We start from the raw sequence: 26051 nt of genomic DNA, 5'->3' as shown, positions 1-26051 counted from the left end.
GATCGGGAAAAATTATCGGGAATGATTGGAATTGAATCGGGAGCAAAAAAAAAAAAAAAAAGCAATCGGATCGAGAAATATCGGGATCGGCAGATACTCAAACTAAAACGATCGGGATCGGATCGGGAGCAAAAAAACATGATCGGAACAACCCTAGTTATAATAATAACAATACATGTAATTTAGTACATACAGATAATATAAAGAGTACATGTCTCTGTTAAAATACCAAAAGACCAAGCCTTTTTTCCCACATTTACTGTGCATTTTCAGTGAATATGTGGTTGTACAGCGCTTAAAACTGGGAATCCATTCAGAGCACATTAAAATCTCATTATAGGTGTGAATCACTATGTAGCGGTACCTCTACAGACAATATTAATTGGTTCCGGAGGTAGTTTCATAACTAGAAAATTCTGTAAGTAGAGACGCGTTTTCCATGTCATCCGTTCCAAACCCCCCAAAATTCAGACATAAATATTTTGTAATGCATACAAATGCATCAAAACATTTAACAAAAACATGTTACAATTAGATTAGAATAAGACATTAAATCGGAGTTCTGCATAATGTAAAAAACCAAGAGTAGAGCAAAGAATAAAAGTGAATATACTCATGTGAAGCTGCCGGAATGCCAATGACGAGGACGCTGGGACACACACATACACATACAGTAGAGGTCCCTCTTAGCGAATTGAGTGCCAGGAATGCTAGGCAATAGCCAATGGCAGAGCAGCTATAAGTATGATACGTTCAGTAAACTCTGGGAGCTGCGAGTACCAGCCATACTGTATTTTTGCCTTTTGCATCCTGCCATTTTCAGATCGCTCCACAGGTGTTTTATGGGATTCAGGTCTTGACCCATTGCTGGCCACTTTAGAAGTCTCCAGTGCTTTCTCTCAAACCATTTTAGAAGTGTGTTTTGGGTCATTGTCCTACTGTAAGACCCATGACTTCTGAGGGAGACCCAGCTTTCTCACACTGGGCCCTACATTATGCTGCAAAATTTGTTGGTAGTCTTCAGACTTCACAATGCCATCTACCACCTTGGTCAAGCAGTCCAGTGCCAGGGGCAGAAATGCAACCCCAGAACATCAGTGAACCTCCGCCATGTTTGACCGTGTGACCGTGTTCTTTTCTTTGAAGGCCTCGTTTTTTTCCCCCCTGTAAACTCTATGTTGATGCCTTTTCCCAAAAAGGTCTATTTTTGTCATAACATTCTTCCAAAACGTCTTTGGCTTTCTCAGGTTTTCAAGTTTTGGCAAACTCCAGCCTGGCTTTTTTTATGTCTCTGGATCAGAAATGAGGTCTTCCTTGGTATCCTACCATAGAGTCCCTTTTCATTCAGACGCCGACGGATATTACGGCTTGACACTGTTGTACCCTCGGACTGCAGGACAGCTTGAAGTTGTTTGGATGTTAGTCGAGGTTCTTTATCCACCATCCGCACAATCGTTGAAATCTCTCGTCAATTTTTCTTCTCCGTCCACATCTAGGGAGGTTAGCCACAGTGTCGTGGGCTTTACACTTTTTGATGACACTGCGCACCGTAGACAAAGGAATATTTAGGTCTTTGGAGATGGGACTTGTAGCCTTGAGATTACCCATGCTTCCACAAAATTTTGCTTTTCAAGTCCTCAGACAGTTCTATGGTCTTCTTTCTTTTCTCCATGTTCAATGTGGTACACACAAGGGCACAGGACAGAGGATGAGTCAACTTTAATCCATTTTAACTGGCTGCAAGTGTGATTTAGTTATTGCCACCACCTGTTATGTGCCACAGGTAAGTAACAGGTGCTGTTAATTACACAAATTAGAGAAGCATCACATGATTTTTCAAAGGGTGACAATACTTTTGTACGGTCCATTTTTGGGAGTTTTGTGTAAAATGATATTGATTTTCATTTTTTTCCCCCATTCTCTTTTGTGTTTTTTCATTGCAAGCGAAATAAATGAAGATATACCAAAGCCTTTGTAATTGCAATCACTTTCTAGGAGAAATTGAGCATTATATGACAGAATTGCAGAGGTGCCAATACTTTTGGCCAGCACTGTAAATAGAGTTAAGTGACATATTTGCCAGAGAATACTAAATGACCTCTGTCATGAGCATTCCCATGATAGTGTCATGTCACAGTTATGACGGTTTTATGGCAGTCTTATGACACCGCTGTCAAAGTGTCACCTATTATTAACCCTAATAAATTAACAAATAAGCCGCACTGGTCTATAAACCGCAGGTTTCAAAATACATAAAGAAAAAAATAATAATAAAAATAGCGGCTTATATTCCGAAAATTACGGTATTTAAAACCTCTGATAAGCCTACAAATTGAGTTCAAATGTTCAACTAGGCTTTTCCTGGCGTGTTTGGATACATCTCACAGCACCAGGCAGAGCTTTAAAGCATCAGACCATCAGATTGATACCCACCTTTAAAGGTAAGTCAAAAGAGGGATAAAAAAGAATTTCCAATGTATGGAACACACACAAAAAAAGTCATTATCGGTCATTCTGAACAGTTACATCCCCATTTATGAGGGTGTGCACACCACATCGCCAATTGTTTCTAATTTAGAACCATTCATTTTGTACATAGTTAAATGAAGAAGAAAAAAAACGTCCGATTACCTGTTAATACTCCTCAAAACAAAATGTTCCAGGTGAATCCCCGTGAAGCAGAATTGAATCTGGAATCTGTTAGAAGTGAGATTAAGAAATGTTTTAGTTTTTTGTTTTTTTAATGAGAAGAAACGTTCGAGGCCTAATTTAAGCATTAAAGCAATTATATGCTAGGCGCCATACTAGCTTGAACAAAGTTGTTTCAAATTCGTTTCAATTCAAACATCACATTTTAGTTATACAAGCATGTAAAAAGAAGGAAGTATCGTTAAAACGCTAATTACGGATTAAGCATGTTAAAATAAAAAAATAAATAATTAAAAAAAAGGAAGTAGCTTTAAAACGCTAATTACGGACTACGAAGAATAGCTCAAATGGGTTTTACACCACAGCTGCATTAACAACGAATTACGTTGGAAAAAGTCCGAATTATGAGACTAATATACAAAATAGGACCAAATTTGATTCTAAGAAATGATAATTGAATTTTACCTGTCACCAGTTGAATTTAATTCCAGTGTTCCACCTCAAAAATCGTGGAAAAAAGACCATTGAATCGTCTAAAATTTTAGCACTAAAAATAAACTTGAAACAATGCTGCCACCTCGTGGTTAAATATCGAACTGCGATTGACACTTTACTCGGCCACAAATATCACGCGATAAGATTTTCAAGTCTTTCAGAAAAGCTTTCTTTCACAGATATGCAATTGAAAACATTTTTTAAACATGGCAAAGTACATTTAACCATACGTTCGATCTTTTTCTATTAAATCATATTAAACAATTCTCTTTCCCCCCCCCAAAGAGTTCACTTTATATCCTTTCTGACAATCATAAAGCCCACAGTAATATAACAAATCGCTTCTCCGAGTGTGCAGTTAATTAACAGTATGTTTAAAAAAAAAAAAAAAATGGCAACTGTATACAAAATATACAATACCAGTTTAACATGGCTTGTATGTTACCTATACAATCAAATCCAATTTTGAAGTTACAAACTATGGACGGGATTTATCTATATTCAACATGGAAGATCATATAGACAGAAATCATCAGTGTAACAGATGCCTAACACTCTTCAATAAAAGGAAACTGATTGTTTTAGCGCTATTGAAACACAACATGTTGACTATACTAAAATCTGGAAGATTTTGTCAGCTTTTGGTGTTATAGCAGAGTTAAAATAGGCTGTGGCAATCGGTTTTCTAACTTCCAGGGGAGCTTGTTAACTCGAAACCATGAAGAGAATGCAATGTATTTGAATGGCCAGGACAGTCCTGCAGCATCAGAATTGAACACTAAAAAACAAACATTCCAGGAAGATGTTTACCAGAGAAAATAACTGAATGGATGATTTATGGAGGAAAGATCCACAAACGTCTAGTGAGTCTAATACAAGAAATGCATACGAAACAGTAATGTTTCACTCTACAAAAATGTGTTTTAAAGTTGATCCACTTTAAAAGGGAGAGTCGCAGAATTGATATCCAGAATGTACATTATTGAACTATTTCATCTGAAGAACTATTGTGCTGTAATCAAGTCATATTTTTGGGCAATTATTGTTGTGTGATCTGGCAGGATATGTTGTATGATGATTTTGTTTTGTTCACATTACCTGTGTTGCGATTTATTGCAAGACTGATCAAAAATCAACTATTCATTCATTCATCTCATTTAACACCTTACACAAATTGCACACAGTTTCGTTTGAAGTTGATCATGTACAGAGCAGAGGGAGTGTTGCTGATTTCATTGTTCGTTCACAAGTCTTTTTTCGGGTCTCAATGTACAGTATAGAACAGATATTCACAATAAAAGCTTATGCGGGTATTTTAAAAATGTTGTCCTGTGTTACGGGAGGGCTTCTGTATTGCGAAACCATTGCGATCCCAGCTTCACGTCTGCTGCCGAAATGTCCCAGGAGACTTTACCACTTGCCCCTTTTGCTCCAGTCCTTGGGCGTGAAATGAAGACATTTTGGATCTATGCGCGTGTGTCTCTTCTGCATGGCTCTTTCGTGTCCATCCACAATGTCCTCTGATAGAGTCAGAATGTACTGGCCCTTCATTCGAAGGAATAGAAAGAAGAAAAGAAGCTTACTTGATAGACTCCGCAGAAAAAATATGGTCAGTAGTCTCACAAAGTTTTGTAACTGATAATATTCCAAAGTTATGGTCAGGTCAATTTAAAAACACAGGCCATTTTTAGATCAATGCTGGTTTGTCTATTTGGTCTACTAATGTAGGGACAATGCATCTGAATAAATTACCCAATCAAATGCAATAAATTATTTGATCCAAAATTACTGTCATGTTGTCCTGCAAAGTGCCCATGAATAATTTGGCTTCCAATCAGATTTTTCAAAATGGGTGTCATTTTAAAGTTAAACTTGAGTAGAATCTGAAGTACCGTATTTTTCGGACTATAAATCGCACCGGAGTATAAGTCGCATTTTTGGGGGAAATTTACTTGATAAAATCAACACATAGAACAGATATGTCACCTTGAAAGGCAATTTAAAATAATAATACAATAGAGAACAACATGCTGAATAAGTGTAAAGTATAATAATGTTACATGATGCATGAACAACGAAATGCGAATGTACTGTCCTCACCAAGACACTACGGCTCGGTCCTGGCTGTACAGCGAACTAAACTCCCAAATGACGATGCTGGACGTCCGTATAATTTGCTGACGTTATTTTGGCCATCGTTATGACACCATCATTTGAAGAGTGAAAGTAAAAATAGAAATAATACAAATCAATTTCGTCCTCGATACCGATACAGGTTCGCATCAACGTAAATAATGCAATGACACAAATGGTTAGCATGCAATTGTGGAGCTTTGGCAGTAAATACAGGCATGAAAATGGTTCAGGGTTAAAAAGGTGAGAAGGGTGTGGAGGAAATATATTCCGGTAGGGTTGTCCCAAACGAGTAATTTTCTCCCGATTAGTCAGCCAACTATTTTTACGATTAGTCGAGTTTTTACTAATTTAGCAATGAAATTATTGTTGACGCTTATTAATTCACAAAAACACTTAAATTCTTTATTAAAGTACAAATAAACACGTAAATAACAACAATTAATCACACACAAACAATGAGGTCAAATGTTGATAGCATTTACTTGTGCAAAAGAATGCAATGTAAACAGATTCAGAACACTGACTTCACCTATCCAACATTATTCAAAACAATTTTGAAAAAAAATATCAAGCATTATTATTATTATAGTATACTAATATATAAAATAGTATTATAAGAATTATAATATTCATTGCCAATCATATTTTTCAAAAAGGGTGTCATTTGAAAGCTATTCTTAGTGTAAAATCTGAATTCTGTAGTATTATAGCATTTACATATTATAGTATTAATTCTGAAGTATGGGGGATTAACTCCAGAAATCGTTATTTGTATGAACGTGGCGTGCTTTTATTTTGATATGTTCATCATATGTTGATACGTTTGCTAAACCGCTAACAGCTTCACACTCCGCAAAAAAAGTACTTATCGTCATCGCTTGTGGTGTCACTCAGATTTTTCTTTTCTTTTCATTTTTTCGTTTGCAAATGCTGTTAACCAGCTATTTTTAATGTTTGAAGTGTCACCTTTTAACCGCAAGTTTGCATTTTGGACAAGACTGCCAATGTTTTATAGCAGACTAAAGTTGGTTGTCTTTTTTCCCCCATTAGTCTCAATGTAGCAATGCTAACGTTTACAGTGTTTAATACAGATGTTTCCTTATTATGTATGTCTGAACTGTAATTCTACGGCGTGTTGATTACCAATAAACATCTGTAAAATGAACTGGAGTCTCATATGTTCTCTACGCGCACACACAAATGTATGCATGCACGCACGCGGTGATAAAACACAGCCGTGAAAATTATCGCCCTTATTTTTATTTACCTTGCGACAAATGAACTCATTGCATATCGCGACAGTCTTAGCAACTTCAATAAACCATGTCGTTCGTTAGTTAGATGGAATTACGACCCCCCACCCTCTTAAAAATGTTCTCCTCGGATCTACACAATTCACATAGGTCACCCCTTTTGACCTCAAAACGGTGACTTTCGCTGAAAGGTGAGTGTTTTTCATGCCTGATATATCACAATGTTAGTTTTTTCCAATATCGTTCAGGCCCAACTGATAGATATGTATTTTAATTTTTAAGGGCTTAAAAAGTAACAAAATAATACAGAAAATCAATGCCATTACCAAAAGACACAAAAATATATTAGGGCTGTCAAAATTATCGCGTTACCGCGCGGTAATTAATTTTTTAAATTAATCACGTTAAAATATTTGACGCAATTAACGCACATGTCCCGCTCAGAAAGTATTCTGCCTTTTGGTAAGTTTTACAGCAAGGCTTTTTATGCTGTCCAACAGCGAACTCTTGTGGTCGCTTTGCGACATGGTTTATATTTTTCTTGCCAGTTCATTATGGCTGCACGACGTCTCGGGCTGATAATGTTGTGCTTATATGATCCTTGGACAAGATTTGTCCGTAAGTATGGTTGTTGTAAAGAATGTACATATTATGTTAGTAAGCGAAATGTTATATTTTTTGTATGAGACGCTTTTTGTTTATGTTAAGTGAACCTGTATAGCGTACTAAGCTAACGTTGTTGCTAATGCAATGCTTGTGTACATTTTTTTTGTAGTTTTACGACGGTCTAAAGAGGACAATGGTTTGAGGCCATTTTATTAATAAATCAGATGAAAAAGGAAGAAGTCTAATTATTAAGGCGTCGTTCACTAGCTGTCTAGCTTTGGAAAAAGTAGACGCTTCGGAGTGAGGACAGCATAGACAGATTTAAATGACAGTAGAGTGAAATGCCCACTACAGTCCTTATGTACCGTATGTTGAATGTATATATCCATCTTGTGTCTTATCTTTCCATTCCAACAATTTATTTTACAGAATATCTATATAATTTACAGAAAAATATGGCATATTTTATAGATGGTTTGAATTGCGATTAATTATGATTAATTAATTTTTAAGCTGTAATTAACTCGATTAAAAATTTTAATCGTTTGACAGCCCTAAAATATATACGTTTTATACTCCACAACACTTACGCAAAAAGCGGAAGTACAGTAGCCACGTTTACATGCTGACTTTTATTCATACCGATTCAAATCATTCCGAATGGAAATTTCACATCAGCTGTTTACATGTCACTTCATCTATTCCGATCCAGCGTTTACATGTGACTGCCTTTATTCCGAAAGGACGTTTGACAACTGCTGTCTGACATGCGCAGATTAATCAAAACAAAGCGTCACGTTGCAAAACATGGAGATCGATCGTCAGATCAGCTGCTGTTTTAACTTTTCGAGTGGAAACAAAACTTCAGAATGATACGCCGTTCATTTAAAAAGTTGTGTGGGTGCGCTGTGCGTGTGCTTGGAAGCCATGTTGCAAGTGACGTTACTTACGTCACCAAGTGACATCACCACGTCAGTACGAAGCATGCGCAGAAAGAACGTAACCAGACACCATTCCGCTTCCCTGTTTACATGATATAATTTTACTTCTAATCGGTTTGGGAAAAGGAATATTCCACCCCTGTGAATCGGAATGAAATTCCATTCGGTTTGGGCCTGTTCATTCCGAATGAGGTGTTTATATGGAACACATTTATTCGGTTTGAACAAATATTCCGATTGTAATTGGAATATTTGGCTCCATGTAAACGTGGCAAGTGATCCCTCGCAACTTCGCGCCCTCAGACCGTCGTGGATTTTTTTCAATAAAAAAATAAAACCAAATAAAATACAGATGAGCTGTCCCGAGCTGATCGCGTAGTCTCACTCTCCCTCTCTCTCCCTGTTCTTTGCTTGTCAGGCAGGCGCTGCAAGTGCTTATTAAAGTTAACGATGATCAACAGATGTTTGGGTTTGATCTTGCCAGAGACATGAAATTCAAAGTGCCGTATGTATCAATCATCTTTTAACTTGTTAAACAGTTGCTTGGGCAACTCATTGTGTGTAAGTGAGCAGCCTGAGCGGATTTTTGTAGACTCGCTCAATGAAGCATTTAATAAAGCCAAGCATTTTTCTTCTACTTTATTCTTCTTTAAAAACCTGAATACTCACCTTATAATAGTTGATCAGGTTAAGATACTGCAACGTTGAAATTACATCTTCTTTCTTGACACTTGTGATTTCGCTGATCTCGCTGGAGAACCGTAAAAAGAAAAAGAAACAGTTGTGAAACTTTGCTTTACAGTCAAAATGCTAACTCCAATATCTCCAAGGCTCGCATACTTGATAGTGATCTGCGGCCTCTCGCCGTTATCTGGTTTAAGGTCCATGAGAATTTCCAGGATGGTCTGAGACCAGTAAGAACGATAAGACAACAGGCCAAGGTCCGAGAGGGGCTTTTCTGGAGTGCCAGTCTTTCCTTCAACCTTGGACAGCTCGTAACCTGAAAGATATACGATAGAGGTAAGTAAGGTTTTGGATAAAAAGTCCATTTGCTTAACAGGTGCACTCACTAAACTCGATGAGTAATTTCCCGTAACCTCTCCGCTGATAAGGCGGCAACGTCAGGATACACGCAACATTATAATCTTCAGTAGATTCTTTTTCCTGAAGGGAAAAAAGGGAACTTAGTGATACAGTGTTCATGTAGCGGCATGTTGCCAGAGCCGGAACACACGCGTATACCTTAGAGAAGTATCCCACTATGTGGAAGCCTTTGGAGTCATATTCCGTCATTACGTAGAAGAGGAAAGGGTCTGTATCATAGTACAAGGTTTTGTGGTCCAGGAAACATTTGGCAAGTAAACACAGGTTCTGGGAATAATTCTAAAAAGATTGGCACAAATCAGCAACATAGATATCCAAAATGTACCGTATTGGCCTACATATAAGACGGCCCTGATTATAAGACGACCCTCTCTTTTTCAAGACTCAAGTTTGAAAAAAGACTTTTTGAACACTAAATTATTCAATTTTTAAGTAACACTTTATAATAACTATCCATTTTACTAGTTAATAGATCATTAGTAAACTGTTGATAAATGATTTATTGTTGATTTGTGAAGTATTTGTTAACAGTTTGTTAAGCATTTACAGGGTGTTCTTAACCTGAAACACAGTTTGTGTAGAAAAGTTTCGAGTTTTTGTGTGTAACGTTTGGCATTTCTATTTTTTCAGGTTAAAAAATGCCGTTCACGTCAAAAGAAAAGGCATTTTGATCAGGCATTTTGCAGGCAGGGCTCATGTTGCACATTTATGAAAATCTGCCATAGAACCAACAAATATTTGTACTTTTCTGTGTATATTTAACCAGTAAAACTTATTACCTTCAACATAAAGTGTATATAGTTTTATTAAGATCCATCGACTAGCATGGACATTTAAATTTTGCTGCTTGGGGTATTCAATTAACTATAGTGGCCTTGTAATGGTGTGTTTTGAAAGTGTTTGCGTTCAGTTTTATTGATTTAGGTGGATACACTGCCATGGACATTTTCATGGTCAACCATATTGGAACACCCTGTAAATGCTTAACAAACTGTTAACAAATACTTCACAAATCAACAATAAATCATTTATCAACAGTTTACTAATGATCTATTAACTAGTAAAACGGATAGTTATTATAAAGTGTTACCAATTTTTATACAGAAAATAATTACAGTACATCTGAAACAGATGATTATAACAGTATATTTGAGAGAAAAAGCATGTTATTTTGCCTCATTCAAATCTTAATATCTGAACATTTAAATATGAAACTCAAGTGCAATCACATTCGTAAATGAATGGCTTCTGGTTTTTGAAATGTAAATAAACCAGTCTATTGTGATAAAACAACAAAATTGCAATAATTGCATTAACCATCACAGTGAAGTCTAACTGTAACTAGTCTTGAAACAAATCTGAATAAGGAAAAAACATTGCAATAAAATAATGCAAACTGGTTAAACTTGGGAGTAGCTGAGATCTGTCATGACAGAACATCGCTTCAATGATATCTGGCGCCATCTAGTGTCATGAATGGGTATAATGTCTAGACCGCAAATATAAGACGACCCCCAGTTTGTCAGTCTTATTTCAATGCAAAAAACACCGTCTTATATTTGGGCCAATACGGTATTTAAGATTAAACGTCTGGACTAACTTTGTTTTTTCTGCCGTCAATCTCAAAGAATGAGATGGTTCCTTTGCGGTAGATTTCGTTGCCGGGAGGATGTCTGAGGTTACATTTTGTCTAATCAAAAGACAGAAGGAAAAAAAAAAAAATCAGACCAACCGGAAGGATTTGCAGTTGCGGTAAAGAGGTTTTGTTTACCAAATGTCTCTGTAGACACTTGAGACTTTTGAGGTACTTGAGGCAGAATTCACAGAGGTAGAGAATGGGCAGCGATGTAAGTTCCTGCGGGTACGGGGAAAAGTACCACGGCTTCAGCCTGTGACGGCCGAGTTCTATACACTCGATGTTTTTCATTCGGGTGACGATGTCGTCGTGGCTGCGGTCCGACACCAGGCTGCCTGTCATGCGGGGTGCGGATGGGATACCGTCAGAACTGTCTTGGGAATCCTGGGAACAAACAGACTCTGTATTACAACCAAGCATAGTTTGACTGATTTTAGGGACATTCCTTAACCCCCCAAAAATTAAAAGCGGTTTCATCAGTTGGAATTTTCATGATTTTTGGATAAACGGGTAGAATCAGAATGAGACTAAACTTGGACATCATTTGGCAGCAACACACAAATTGTCAATAACAGGAAATCAAACAGACCTCTGGTGGTGGTAGAAAGACACTGGCACTTTGAGGCTTGTTATACTGCAAAACCTTTATCATCTAGCAGAAGGAGACACACAAAAACACGGGCTTTTGGAAACTAAAGGGGAACGTAATGTTTGTAGTTTGCACTGTCAACACTTTGGTTACTGGGGCAGATGAGTTGTTTTAAAAATCTTGATTATTCAAGAAGGGTTATTACGAGCAGGTCTGTGTTGGGGAGCGTCATTCGGCATGAACCAATTTTCCACCTTGTTAGTGAAATTATTACATTTTGGTGGACATGTTTACTTCAGATTAATCTGAGACAAGCTTCTTTAGGGGTTTACCACCACATAATGACAATTCATAAGTCTTGTTTTGGATGAGAACTAGTAACTGGAAGATTGGGCTTCCTCGTGGAAGCCAAAAACACATTCAAACAAGCACAATAAGTCATTCACACAAAGCAAAACGATTGCTAACAGTAAACATAAAAACGGTAAGCAGTACAGGAAAGTATTAAAAGTTATACAGCTTAGCTTTATCAATGCAGAAAGGTATGTAAAGTATGCGCAGCACTAGGAATAAAGATGTAAGTTGGCAGAAATTTTGACTAATAATGAAGAGAAAGATATGTCAATATAGACAAAGTGGGTAAAAACAAAAGGTCAACCTGAATATTAGCGCTGCAACAATTAATCGATTAACTCGAGTTAGATTAGAAAAAAGATTCGAATTGAATTTTGCTGCTTTGAGTATTTGTTAATTTAAAGTGACGTTGCAATGGTTTGTTTTGAAAGAGTTTGCATTCTGTTTCATTGATTTGGGTGGGTTCACTGCCCTCTAGTGGCATCAGTGAATATGACATAATTCATTCAATTTCACACAGCTGAATCCAGCTGCTCCCTGTTAAGACCAACATAAGCTAAGTTTTTGTTTGAGCTAATGTTTTTTTAATGCATTCGTAATTTAGTTTATAGGTATATTTAGCTATATATTTTTATTTGGTGGGAATATGTGTTTGAACCATTTGTTAAGAGCATTGTTATTAAAGAAAAAAAAAAGTTAGCAATTTAAAGCATTTAAGCCAGCGGACTTTTTCTATGTAAGTTAGCCAATTGTTGTACTTAGATCCTCATTTATTTATTTCCATACCGTTTCAAGTTCAGCTCAGGTATTTTAATTTTTTATGTTCCTTATCCGATTACTCGAGTAATTCGATTAGAAAAAAAGATTCAAATTAAATTTTGCTGCTTGGGGTATTCAATTAACTATAGTGGCCTTGTAATGGTGTGTTTTGAAAGTGTTTGCGTTCAGTTTTATTGATTTAGGTGGATACACTGCCATTTAGTGGAAACAGAAAAAAATGACATAATTCATTTCAGATAGCTGACTCCAGCTGCTCCATGTTAAGACCAACATAAGCTTTTGTTTGAGCTAATGTTTTTTTAATGCATTCGTAATTTAGTTTATAGGTACATTTAGCCGTTTTTGGTGGGAATATGTGTTTGAACCATTTGTTAAGACAAAAAACAACGTTACCATCGGACTTTTGCTATGTAAGTTAGCTAGTTGTTCTTCCTCATTTATTTTTTTATACTGGCTCAGCTCAGGTATTTACATTTTTTTATGTCATTATCCGATTACTCGACTATTCGAACAAGATAGTTTATCAATTAATCGACTACTAAAATAATCAATAGCTGTAGCCCTACTCAACATAATCAAATTATTAAACAATATAATGATATAATCTCTTCCAATGTTCACTTGTGTGAACAGTTAAAGTTTGAATTCCTAGAAAACAAGTTATTTTGAAGTGTTAGGCAACATAGTCTTATGATATATTTGTCTATTTTGCAGTTATTGGACCATTTAAATAAATTAATCATAGGTCCTGCACAAAATACTACAGAATTAGCTATTTCATTAAATACTTTCTTAAGTACCTGCTGTATTAGAGTTGCAGCCGATAAAAGCATTTTAAAATGATATTGAATAATATCGACATCAGTTTTTCATTATCGGTTTTGGGCCAATATGCATGTTGTCTTTAAAGTGAATATAAAAGTCTTTGTAGAAGGCAGTGCTGATTTCGTCAGCTATGACGACAATGAAAATACTTAGTCGACGAACTATTTTTTTCATGACGATGACAAGCTACGTGGCTCGGGAGACTAGAACATAACTAGACAAAAATGCGACATCGTTTCCGTCATATGTTCACAACGCGTAACATTTTCATATTGTACGTGGAGTAGACTAGCTTGCATCGTAGCGGTGTTTGGGTCGTGTCACTCATGTGAGATGTGCTGCGGTTCTCTCCCTCTCCTCACCGGAGTTAAGGATATGTTTCAAGATAGGCTGCGCTCCACCTTACTTGTTTGGAAACATGGTATGATTTGATTTCTTATCTTGGCAAGAGAGAATATACAATGTTGCTTTAGCCTTTAAAGGTCTGTGCTGAATGATACTCAGACGCTAAATGTAACTCCTAGCATTAGCGTAGCATTCACATTAGCATTAGCTTCAGAATGGCGAGCGTCCTCTTAAAACACTGGCCAGCCTAAAGCAGAGCCACTTGGATTTTCTGGTAAGTCTAGAGGATGTTAAATGCTCAGACAACTTTTTGTTTTCAAAATACAGTTTGTGGCTTCTAGGTAGGTTTAATATATTAAATATATATTTAAAATAATGTACTGCTTTTCCAGCTGATCATCACAATGTTGGCATTGTCCTTGTAGACGCTACAATATGTGCTCATATGTCTATGTTCATTTGAAATTGCTGGAAACCTTTATTTATTTTGGACAAAAACTTTTGAATTTTGCAGACGAAAAAATTTTGAGCAACTGTCGACTAAAAACTAGACGAAATTTGTATGAGATTTCATCAACTAAAACTCAACGAAAACATTTTGAAATGACGAAAATATCACTAAGTATTTTTGTCCAAAAGACTAAGACAAAAATTAAAAGGACTGCCAAAAACAACACTTGAACAAGGGCTGGTCACAGCTTAGCACCGCAGTTACGCTTAATGACCATTAAATGTCTGCACACTAAAATGCTTGGGATTTTTTATGTGAACAGGCTATTTGGTTTCATGGTGCAAAAATTAAATGAACACTAAATGATTGAAAAATTGTGCATTATAAACTCATGAATTAGCCATAATGTATTAATTCCACAAAAGCATATAGCCGTATCGTTTTTTTTGTTGTTGTTGTTTTTTTTTTTTTTTTTTTTTTTTTTTTTTTTTTTTTTTTAAAAGAGTTTTTTTAGAGAAAAAAATAAAGCTATCGCTTCAAAATTCACTATTAGAAAACTCTACCTTTAATCACATTCTTATTTAAAGACACTAGGGTTCAACAATCATTATTGTGAATATCTGCTGATAAAAGTATTTTTCATGGGACTGGTGTAAGGTCCTTTGGATACATTAGACAGAGAAACTTAAAAAAATAAAAATAAAAAACACAGAACAGCAAAAGACTGGTTATGGTTTTACTGTGGTTGCAATGAAAGCATTCAACAAAATCACATGCATATAAGGTCACACCACTATCAAGTGCAAAGTGGCAACTAACATGCATGCAAAATGGTAGCAAACTGTAAAAATTGAATCACGTTCGAGTGACATACCTCGTCGGCAGGTCCACAATTAGCTTTTCGCTTCCTGCCGGGCTGAGAGGGGATGAGTCTTCGAGCGGTGCCGTTCTTCAGAAACAACAAAAGTGTTATGCAAATGAAGTCTGAAATAGCAACACGCAAGGTGGATGTTCATTACAGTCGTGAGGGAAGAGATCTGGTCATGGTCTTCTCGGGTTTTGAAGGTGTTCGTCTCTCTTGCAGCGGGGTAAACTGCAGCCGGAGAAGCCTCCGTCGAAGTCGGCAGGGATGGTACAGGAGGGGCCGGCGGCACCTGTGGTACTAGTGGGACCGGCTCCACCTTCCTCTTCTGCAGTAAATAAGAGTTGTTACGACAGTTGGCTTCAGAAATCATCGGTCGCAATGTGAGTTTTTGCAAACAGGTGAGACGTTGGCCCGTTTTAGATGCCAGCGAGGAAGAAAAACCTGCAGCTGAGAATGAGTCTGATTCATGGCCACAGCTTATTCAATCACGTGTCTGAATTAGATTTGGTTGTCTTTGGGTTAGATGGAAATAGCACCTTATTTAAATCTGGTATAAAGATGCGATAAAAACAGGTCAGGTACACTGTAAAAGGGTACAACATGTCTAGCAGTTATTGTTAATGTCAAATTTTTTAATGTAATCCACCCAATTTTTTAGAATGAGAACTGTACAATGAAATATTTTTGTGTTAATGATGTAAGGTTTGAATATACAGCAGGCTATTAAAACAAAAGCGTGTTATGACTAGTTTACTTGACTAATCCACAATAATGTTAAGCCTATGTTAGCAGAACCGCTAGCTAAAACAAATAAACGTGCTTAATGAAATTAGTCCTTCATCTTCTTTGATTGAAATTTGTGTATCTGCAGCCTTGGTAAGTGAGGAAAAACCAGTACAGCGATCTCTCGTTTTTCGCGGTTAATGGGGACCAGAACGCGCCGCGATAAGTGAAAAACCACAAAGTAGCAACCCCCAAAATTTTTGTGTGTGTTGAACGTATTTATTCCGATTTAGCATTGGAAAGATTTACTTTTTTTCCCCTCAAATGAAAAAAAACAACAACAAAAAAACACGTGTATATATATATATATATTATTTATACCGCAATTTTCGGAGTGTAAGCCACTACTTTTTTCATTCATTTTGAATCCTTCGGCTTATGCAGCTTATTTGTTGATTAATTTGGGCTAATAGGTAACACTTTATTTGACAGCAGCATCATAAGACTGTCATATGAGCATCATAATTATGACATGACACAATCATGGGCATTACTGAATGCTTATGACAGATGTCATTAAGTATCATCCAGTAAAATATGTCACTAACTCCATTTATGTCCAGCTTGGATCTTTTACATCCTTTCAAAAGTGAGATAATTTGCCGGTTAACACGAAATGAAATCTGTTATAAGCATGCAATAATGCTCATGACAGTGTCATTTCATAATTATTATCGTCTCATGACAGTGTTATGGCGCCACTGTCAAATAAAGTGTTATCAAATGCTATAACTAGCAATTAATGAAAAAACTGGTACAGTAACTGAATACATAATTAGCACAGAACATGAATTTTGATTGTTATTTACATTTGCAGCGCATGCTAGTAAGCATGTTGGACAACAACATTGTTGACAGCAGGCGGCAGCAGAGTTTGACTGTCTCCCCCAATGGAGCAGCGATGGCCAAATAAAGCTTCTTGAAGCAATGATTGAATCCTGGTGGTTAATCTGGTTTTATGACAGTTGTGTGATTCCGCTGTCAAATAAAGTGTTACCGATTAATATCTTTTGGTGTAAATATTCCATAATACAGTAAGGACAGCTGCGGCTTATAGTCCAGTGCGGCTTGTGTATGAACAAATACCGTTTTCGTGCCAAATTATGTGGGTGGCGGTTTATAGTCAGGTGCGCCTTATAGTGTGAAAAATAAAAGGTATATAAATGTATTTTAAATACTTCAAATGTAATAATTATGTTTTAAACATGTTACTGTCCCACCGAATTATTTTTAAACAAAAATAAAAAAGAAAAATGCTTCTGTTTATTAAATGCTTCATTAAGTGAGTCCACTCAAATCAGCTCAAGCTGCTCACTTACACACAATGAGTTGCCACAGCAACTGTTTAACAAGTTAAACGATGATTGACGCATGCGCCACTTTGAAGTAAGTGTCTCTGGCAAGAGCAAACCTTAACCATCTGTCAATCATCGTTAACTTTAGTAAGGAACTCCAGTGCACTGCCTGACCAAGAAAAGCGGCAGGAGCGAGAGAGACTATAAAATACTGAATTTATTAATTTTTTTAATTGGAAAAAAATCTGTGACTCAGGGCGCGAAGTAGCGAGGGATAACTGTAATAGGATTTTGAGCAACTTTTCATCCCACTCTTATTGAGTGCAAATCCCAGTGGCAAACACACCGAACGAGAGGATCATTGTCACTGATTGTCATTATAGTACTGTATTGAAAAGTAGTTGAGTAAAATTCCTGATGTTGTGTAACATCTGACTAGATCATCAACTTAGCTTTTATTTCACGACTTTCATACAGTGCACCTTGACCCGTTGGCAATAGCGCATCAAGACGCATGTTAACACCAGAAGTAAACAAGGTCTTTTGCACTTTGGGTAATGGGTAAATTTAAGTTGTACCGGAGTGGGGAGGGTTTTGCCTCTGGAAGGAGCTGTGGTAGATTGTAGGTTGAGATCTAGACTCTTCCTCTGAATTGAATAGAAAGGAAGAGAAGCAGGTGGAGTTAACTGACATTGGTATGGGCCATAATGTTATCATTCAGGCAGACACCACACAGTCCAACTGAATGGATTTTATTCAACATTAATACAGTACTGAATAACATTTCTTTGTAGTTAAAACTGACTAGTTTTCTATTGTCGCCAAAGACTGCCAAATAGTTCATTTATTGTAATTATTTTTCAGTTAATTAAGTTTTGATTGTTGTTCACCACCAAAGACAAAGAAATGCTGTCAAATTAAAGGGAAGTTCAGAGTTTTTGACATCAGGCTTATATTTGGAGTTACCGGGGATTTAATGAGTTGGTTGAGTTGATTTCAACAAATTCTGTGCAGTTTGTTAGTTGTTTGTTAGTTGTAGGAGTGGCTAAGCTGGCGCGAGTCAATTGTGCTTGCTAGTATGTCAATAAAAAAACAATATTAACAGATTTAACTGTTCAAACCAAGCCATATCGTGGTCAAAGACAAAACAGTACAGTGCGTCAGGGTGATTGATTTGTGGGATGGAGGGTCCCTTTCGTTCCCACCAAAAAAATCAGTGAAGAAAAAAAACGATGTGACGTCATTCTGCCTTGCTTGCCTAAACAGCCTGTTCCCGGCAGAGCTGCTGGATTACAAATTTTGCTGTTCATACTCCAATTATTGACATGGAATGTAAGTTTTATTAACTGTAACCTGAAAACATAGCCAACACTATTGATTGCATGGGTCATCGGTAAGTCTCATACGTGCATATGTTGTACAGTGGTACCTCTAGTTACAAAATTAATTGGTTCTAGAAGAAGTTTCTGAACTTGAAAATTCTGTAAATTGAGACACGTTTTCCATGTAAATGCCCTAATCCGTTCCAAGCCCTCCAAAATTCAGACATAAGTCTTTTATAATGCAGAAAATGCATCAAAACATGGAACAAAAACATGTTACAATTAGATTATTGCACAATAAACATAGAATCAGAGTTCTGCATAGTGGAAAAAAACCAAGAATAGAGTAAAGAATAAAAGTTAATACACTCATGTAAAGCTGTCGGAACACTAGAGGGGGGAATGAAAACGATGATGGGATACACACATACACATACAGTAAAGGTCCCTTTTAGCCAATTGGATGCCAGGAATGCTAGGCAATAACCAGTGGCAGGGGAGCTGCGAGTACAGGCCATACTGTAGTTTTGCCTTTCATATCCTGAAATTTCAAGGAACAAGAGACAATATTTTCTCATTGAGGTGTGTTTTAACCTGAAAATTCTGTATGTAGAGACATTCGTGATTAGAGGAACTAAGCATGTCGCAATATGCAATAATTCCATTTATCGCACGATAAATAAAAATGAAGGCGGTAATTTTTCCGCTGCGATTTACGTGTGCGCGTGCGGCAGACATGCTGTTAAAAGTTCAGATTCCTTGTTACCAACTGCACAAAATGCATCTTCGTTCCAGGTCCGGCAAAAAATAGCGCCGGAGCCAATCGTTTCCATTATATCCTATTGTTCAACGTATACCGGCCGCGTCAGTGCTCCGGATTGACTATGGACCATCTCCGGCGTGCCGGTTTTGTTGACGTGTGGGCGCTCCCGTCAGGGGTGACATTTCACGCGGGGCGGCTATTTTTCGACACAACACCAGATATTTGAGTGGCAAATTAAGAGCGCTGTGCTTCAAACTCGTCCTGTTTATGAAAGTCGATTGTCATATGCTGGTGTTGTGCAGTAATGAGCAGATGTGCCTTCTGTGGCGTTTGCTAACTTTTTTAATGTGCGCGCACACTAGATATCATGAAATAGCAAACTAGATGTGCTACGTCCCATGCCATTGGCTACGTGAGCCCAAAGTGATTATGGGACACGTAGTCCATATACTACATCGATGAATTATAAACCGCCATGACTGAATGGAAGTTAAGAAGGCCAAATCAATCCATACCAGTGATTATACATAATGCTGCAAATATTGTTAATTCAGTAAGTGACACAGATGGATTCGACCACAAATAGGATGTCTTGCTCATGTAGTAAACCTAGCTGCTAAGAGAGCTGTAGCAATCAACAGTGTGCCCCACCTCACTTTACAAACAGTAAAGATTGTTCTCAGCACTTTTATACTAAATTTTTTCAGATCAGTAAGAGGTAAGCACATATATATTATGCACTAAAATGCATGTTTATATGATGGCAATTTAATTTTTGCTCGTTTGCAAAAAAAAAAAAAAAAAAAAAAAAAAAGTATATATATATCTTTTTCAGAGCATTAAATGTATTGAATCGGATCGAAAATCATGTCCCCAGTATCGAAAATAGTACCGAACCGTGACAACTGTATCGTTGCATCCCTATGGAACACCATTGCAGAAGCTATGAGGGGAAAAGTTTTCATTTGCCTAAATGCTTAAGTTATTAACTGCAATTGTATTTTTTTTTTCTTGAAAAACACATTTTATATATTCTGTGTTTCTGTGCGGTATTAATATTGTCTTTTACTTAAGAGGCATGGTATATTGTTTTTAGTTGTGATTTCTTATCACGTTTAAATGGGCGTACTTGATCTATTAATATATACTGTATTTTCACTGTGTTATTGTAAATTGGTTTTTAAAAAATGGGGGGGGGGGGGGGGGGGCGCGCAATAATATCGCATAAAATTTGTTATCGCGACAGGCCTAAGAGGTACCACTGTATTGTATTGGCATGCTAGCAAGCAACCATTGATTCGCGCTAGCTTAGCCGCTCCAGAGCCCTGCAACTAACAAATAACTAACAAACGACACAGAATTTGTCAGAATTTGAACTCCACCGACAAATTAAACCCGTGCTAACTTGAAAATTAAGCCTAATGTCAAAAATTCTGGACTTTTCCTATAACAATATAAAAATAAAATTACATGATAGAATTCAATCAGAGCATTCAACTGAAACTCCTTTCGGTATGTTTAAATTGAGAATGCGTAAGAGAATAGCACCTTTCACTACAGCCCCTTTAAGTGTGATGGCCAAAATTTAAGAAGAGAATGCGTGGTAAAATATATCAATGGGATTCTTTTCTTATATTTTTATTAGTGTTCCATTGAAGGCACTAGATTCACATACCACTTCTCGCTCAGGTGAACTAGGCCGGGAGCCCGGAAGACCATTCTTAGTTGGAGTTTTTGCTTCCTTTTTAGGGAACTGTAGTTTCTTCATGTCCAACCTGTCTGCTGTGACCCACTCATCCAAACGTTTATTGACTGTGGACAAAATGTTCAAGATATTTCATGTAGTTAGCAATCTCAGTAGATTAATAAACTAACATTAAAATGTGATACAAAATATACTCACAGTCGATGTAGTGAACATAATAGAGCTTTCTCCCGGAGACTTCCTTTACACTTAAAATCTCAGCCAATGCTAGACGACAAGATAGAAGTTTAATTAACACACGAGTCAAGTTAGACATGTGCCGATTACCGGTTTCAAGTATAACGTGGTATGAAAACGTCACGGTTTCAAAACCAGACAATGTTCCGTCATATCATCTATACGGTATTAGCTATTTTTTATGTCCCAAAAATGCAGGGAGAAATCCCTCGCTTGCAGATGCAAGGCTCAACCTTCCCTAATCGGTTGTTGCTCAGTGTCAGTGAGTCAGCAGTGCTACACGATGGCTGGAGGAGGTCAACTCTTGAAGTTTTTCCCCCATCGAAGAAGACAAAATCTCTGGTCCAGGAATACTTTGGTAACAGAAAAGTTACAGACGGCCGCAGCTTAGAGCAGGAGGGCCAACCGACATGTAAAACATGTTTACGGAGGGTGGCTGCCGAGGAGGCAATACCTCCAATATGATTTCTTATTTATACAAAATTAAAGGTTAGTAAACACTATAGGCGTGCGAAATTTCCGATTCTTAGATTATTCGCGATTCGGCCGTGGAAGATTCGAGAACGATTCACATACATACAAATTCCGATTAATGAATTATCCCAGGTAAAGCGGAAGTAAAATACAGTCAGCGCTAGAGCTGGGAATCTCTGGGCACCTAAAGATTCGATTACGATTACGATTCAGAGGCTCCGATTCGATTATAAAACGATTATTGATGCACCCCCCTCCTTTTTTTTTTTCTCAATGTTTTGTACATTAGTTCCAAAATTGTTCAAAAATACTCTCAGGCTAAACCACACTACTAATTCAGTATCAAGTTAACAAATAGCAGTAAACAAATATACAAAAATAACATTAAATAAAAAACTCCAGTCCCCATTCTGTATCAGCAGCTTTAAACTACATTCAATTAATTTAATGCTGTGAATCAACCGTTAAATTTGTTAAAATTGCTTCCGTTATTCCATAATTTCCGTTTGTCTACTTTCGACATGTGAAAGTTTTAAAACTATTTTAAAGATAGATTCAAGTCAATATTTTACCGATTTAGGAGTATTTTAGATAAAAAGTTCATTAGGTTTGCTTGGAAGGTTCGCTACAACAGCCTTGCAGGGAAATGTACTGCTTTAAGATGGCGGCCGTTTATAACGCCCGCATCTAGCTTTTTGTAGATGTGCTGCTCACGCTAGCGAATCAATGGTGCATCTAGTCCTATATAAATGATATCCACCGTAATATTATATGGATGTACTTGTAGCAGCTTTTCGGCAGCAGTCAGGTATGTTGTTGTGTTTTTTTTTATCTCGTTGCATGAGTTGAGCTAGAGCCGTGAGTTGCGCATTGGCATTACACGAGGGGCCGGGTAATGGGAAGCATGATGTTTAGCTACTCTCGCTCCGTTCCGTCCCGAAGACCGCGCGGCGCGCTGAGTGTTGTGTACTTCCGCTTTACTTCGCATATTTCAATAATCGGAATTTGGATGTTTGTGAATCGTTCTCGAATCTTCCACGGCCGAATCGCGAATAATCTAAGAATCGGAAATTTTGCACACCTCTAGTCAGCGCGGTCTTTGGGACGCAATGAGGAACGGACTGAGAGTAAATATGTTAAACTAATGCCGCTAGATAAAAAAAAAACAAAAACAAAAAAAACAATCATACCTGACTCGGGCCGACAGCGGCTACAAACAACGCCCAGTTGCTAGTTGCTACAAACATACGGCTACAGTAGATATCGTATATATCTAGAACTAGATGCAAAATGATAGACGACGGCGGTGTTAGAACATGTATTATTGAACAGAGGTGTTAAATGACAGACTTTCCGGCATTAGTAAACAGCCGGCATCTTAAAAGAGTAGACTTTTCGAGAAGGCTCTGTTGTAGCGAACCTAATTAACTTTTTAGCTAAATACTCCTAAATCGGCAAAATCTTGTCTTGAATCTATCTTTAAATGATGAAACAGTTTTAAAACTTTGACATGTCAAAAGTAGACAGAAGGGAAATTATGGAATAACAGGAGCAATTTTAACAACCCAATCGGTTGATTCACAACATTAAATTAATTGAATGTAGTTTAAAGCTGCTAATACAGAATGAGGACTTGAGTATTTTATTTAGTGTTATTTTTGTACATTTGTTTACTGTTATATGTTTACTTGATACTAAAATGGTAGTTTGGTTTAGCCTGAGAGGATTTTTGAACAATTTTGGAGCTAATGTACAAAACATTAAAAAAAAAAAATAAATAAATAAATAAAAAAAAGAGGGGGTGCATCAATAATCGTTTTATAATCGAATCGGAGCCTCTGAATCGTGATCGAATCGTTAGGTGCCCAAAGATTCCCAGCTCTAGTAAACACTGCCATGAACGTTTCCCACCAGCTACGAGAGTTAACTCCAGCGTGTTTAGTGTGTCTGTTGGTGGTAAAACATGGTGGGTTTTTTTTCTCTCTAGCAACTGTCTGTGTTGAGAAAGAGTGTAAAATGTAACCATTAAAGGTGTGTGAAATGTCCGATTCTTAGATTATCCGCGATATGGCCGTGGAAGATTCGAGAACGATTCACAAACATCCAAATTCCGATTATTTAAAAATGCGAAGTAAAGTGAAACTAAAACACAGTCAACGCGGTCTTCCGAATGCTACAGGGAACGGACCAAGAGTAAAAATCCACAACTCACGCTTCCTAGATACAAAACAGCAACAAGCAGGGCTGACCTAACCAACCAACTTCTCCTTGAGATCAGACCTGCTCCCAAAAATTTAAAAGCAGACATGTGGAATTATTTTGGATTTGACTAGAAAATCTTCTTCTAGAAAATAGGGGATTTTGAAGAATGTTGAAAGCAATAGAGCCGGGGTACGTAATCCCATCCCGACGCTATTTCACTGACATGGCACACTGGCTCTCTACAAGCAGACAAAATCATGCTATTGCTGCCGAATGTAGACAGACTCGCCGTTACGTGCAATGCATGAAAACCACGCAGGTGCTAATATGGCTAAGCTGCTAAGCGGAGCTGTAAATGAATGGAACATCGCAAAAAAAAAAAAAAAAAAAAAAAAAGACGGTTTTGTTGTTAGAGACAACGCAACTAATATGGCTGTCGCTGCCCAGCTGGGTAACGTTAGCCATCTGACATGCTACGCCCACACGCAGAACCTTGTTTTTTCGACTGCAGGAGGCAATGCACAGCAGAGCACGTTCATCTGAATATGTCAATGAACTCCTGTTCTTATACAAGAACATAGAATGTTCAAGAACATAGAATGTTCTCAGTTGCTAAATACAGTTGACCTGACCTGCATATTGCTGAGGTTTGGATGCAAAATGACTTGAGGTTTTTTTTTTTTTAATTTGTACCTTAATGTTTACATGTTCATGTTTACACAACTTAAAAAGAAGAAAAGCACTTTTTTGAGCCATTTGTATTGTAGTAGTAGTACACATTCTGTTTCATTTATAACTGCGTGCACTTTAAAGTAAAAGTAAGATATTTCGGCAAAATGCTACAATTTATTCTGTTGATACAAAATGAGGACTTGAGTATTTTATTTACTGTTTTGAACTGGTAACTTGATACTGAAATAGCAGTTTATTTAAGCCCAAGAGGATTGTTGTACTATTTTTGTAACTAATGTGCGAAACATTAAAAGCAGCTAAAAAGTGGGGGCGGGGGTGGAGGTTTGTGCATCAATAATCAATTTATAATCGAATTGTTGCCTCTGAATCGTGAGGTGCCCCAACATTCCCACCTCTAGTAAGCGTGATACAAGTTTTTATGGAAAATAATTCAATTATTTTCGTTCTGATGACAATAATGTTAAGCTGTGGCTGCGGGTTTAGTCTCACCTAAAGGACTGCATTAATTTTAATTCTATTTAGAATATTTGTTATTTTTTAAATTTATTTTAACTTAACATTATACTTATGTTCCAATTTGCTAATAGGTTTTGAAAAATAAAAATCCTGTTCAATGGAAAAAAAAAAAAAAAATTGTTTTTTTTTAAACCCAGATATCTCAACATAACAGAATTTAGAGCTGTAATTGCAACAACGTGATACCGTGATATTTTTGCTTAAGGTTATCATACCGTCAGAATCTCATACCGGCACATGCCTACTTCAACTTTAGAGATGTCTTGATGAAGCATTTTCGACCTGCTCAACTTATGTTTTAAATTGAGGCTTTGTTAAAACAAATGAATTGACTTGAATTTGTAAATTTGGTGGGGGAAATGTCGAAGCTCCATAATAGTAAAAATAAAATAGACACTGGCTAAAACTAACAATTTAGAGAGTAGGAGACGCACACATAAGGACTGTTATTAAATTTTTGACTGGATGATGCAAGTGTCAAGGGATGCTGACACCAGAAAAAGACGTGTAGCTGATGCAAAGAAAAGTATGATTTAACCCGAGAAATAAAAAATCAAGAAATACCATTCCAAAAGCGAAACGATATCGATTTTGTTAAAATTAATATTAAAGCAAAAATAACTCTACATCACCGGTGTTCATTTTGAAAATAAAATATCTGTTGGAGCTGGCCAGTTGAGACATTCGTCCGTTTAGGACGTACCATCCCTGCAAGTGTTATTACGGCATCGTAACAACAGGCCGGGCTGTCTAACTAACAGCTGAGGTTCGCTAGGTAGCATTAGCCCGTTTAGCATTTAGAAAAACAAGCGAACAATGCTTACGCCACTCGTCTTCGTGTTCCTGATTCTTACGAAGAACGGGAAGGCGACAGCCCTCGACAATTTCAACCTGTGGGAGAATATGGGTTTATTTTACACCTCGAGATTGGGCAAGGACTGAAAAATAACAGTAGATCGGTAGGATACCCACCGATGATCCGCTGTCCGCCATTTTCGTCATCTTTGCTGGCAGGAGCGGTGTGTTGTGGGA

The 26051-nt window shown here is 37.1% G+C and overlaps 2 protein-coding genes across 5 annotated transcripts in view; both read right to left on the bottom strand.

The window, feature by feature from the left end:
* sipa1 (signal-induced proliferation-associated 1) overlaps nucleotides 1–3376 on the bottom strand; it is a 78586-nt gene extending 75210 nt beyond the window's left edge. Inside the window, exons 1-2 of the mRNA XM_057820490.1 lie at nucleotides 3115–3376; nucleotides 2632–2697 (exon numbers count right to left, since the gene is read on the bottom strand). The gene's annotated coding sequence lies outside the window, so the exon portion shown is untranslated. The remainder of the gene's footprint in view (nucleotides 1–2631; nucleotides 2698–3114) is intronic.
* Nucleotides 3377–3523: 147 nt separating this feature from the next.
* LOC130906312 (histone acetyltransferase KAT5) lies at nucleotides 3524–26051 on the bottom strand. 4 transcript variants are annotated; one of them, XM_057820496.1, is made up of 15 exons: nucleotides 25992–26051; nucleotides 25844–25910; nucleotides 21096–21164; nucleotides 20868–21004; nucleotides 17686–17754; nucleotides 15184–15354; nucleotides 15039–15113; nucleotides 11410–11472; nucleotides 10956–11204; nucleotides 10785–10874; nucleotides 9323–9463; nucleotides 9151–9244; nucleotides 8921–9080; nucleotides 8750–8831; nucleotides 3524–4689 (listed from the first exon to the last, which is right to left on the bottom strand). In XM_057820496.1, exons 1-15 carry the CDS (start codon nucleotides 26019–26021, stop codon nucleotides 4555–4557), a joined length of 1632 nt encoding a protein of 543 aa, XP_057676479.1. In that variant the 5' UTR covers nucleotides 26022–26051; the 3' UTR covers nucleotides 3524–4554. The 4 variants fall into 4 exon arrangements, with proteins under 4 accessions (XP_057676479.1, XP_057676480.1, XP_057676482.1 ...); XM_057820497.1 differs by lacking the exon at nucleotides 11410–11472; XM_057820499.1 differs by lacking the exon at nucleotides 17686–17754.

The sequence above is a fragment of the Corythoichthys intestinalis genome, chromosome 18 (assembly GCF_030265065.1).
Source record: "Corythoichthys intestinalis isolate RoL2023-P3 chromosome 18, ASM3026506v1, whole genome shotgun sequence".
NCBI classification, from domain to species: domain Eukaryota; kingdom Metazoa; phylum Chordata; class Actinopteri; order Syngnathiformes; family Syngnathidae; genus Corythoichthys; species Corythoichthys intestinalis.
This window is presented reverse-complemented; position numbering and strand designations above follow the sequence as displayed.

Excerpts from the sequence above, each read along its gene's own strand:
- LOC130906312 (XM_057820496.1), bottom strand. The coding sequence starts at position 26,021 with ATGACGAAAATGGCGGACAGCGGATCATCG. Across the intron at positions 11,205-11,409 it reads TCTTTCTACCACCACCAGAG|GATTCCCAAGACAGTTCTGA; the intron begins GTCTGTTTGATT and ends GTTTGTTCCCAG. Across the intron at positions 9,464-10,784 it reads TTGACGGCAGAAAAAACAAA|AATTATTCCCAGAACCTGTG; the intron begins GTTAGTCCAGAC and ends CAATCTTTTTAG.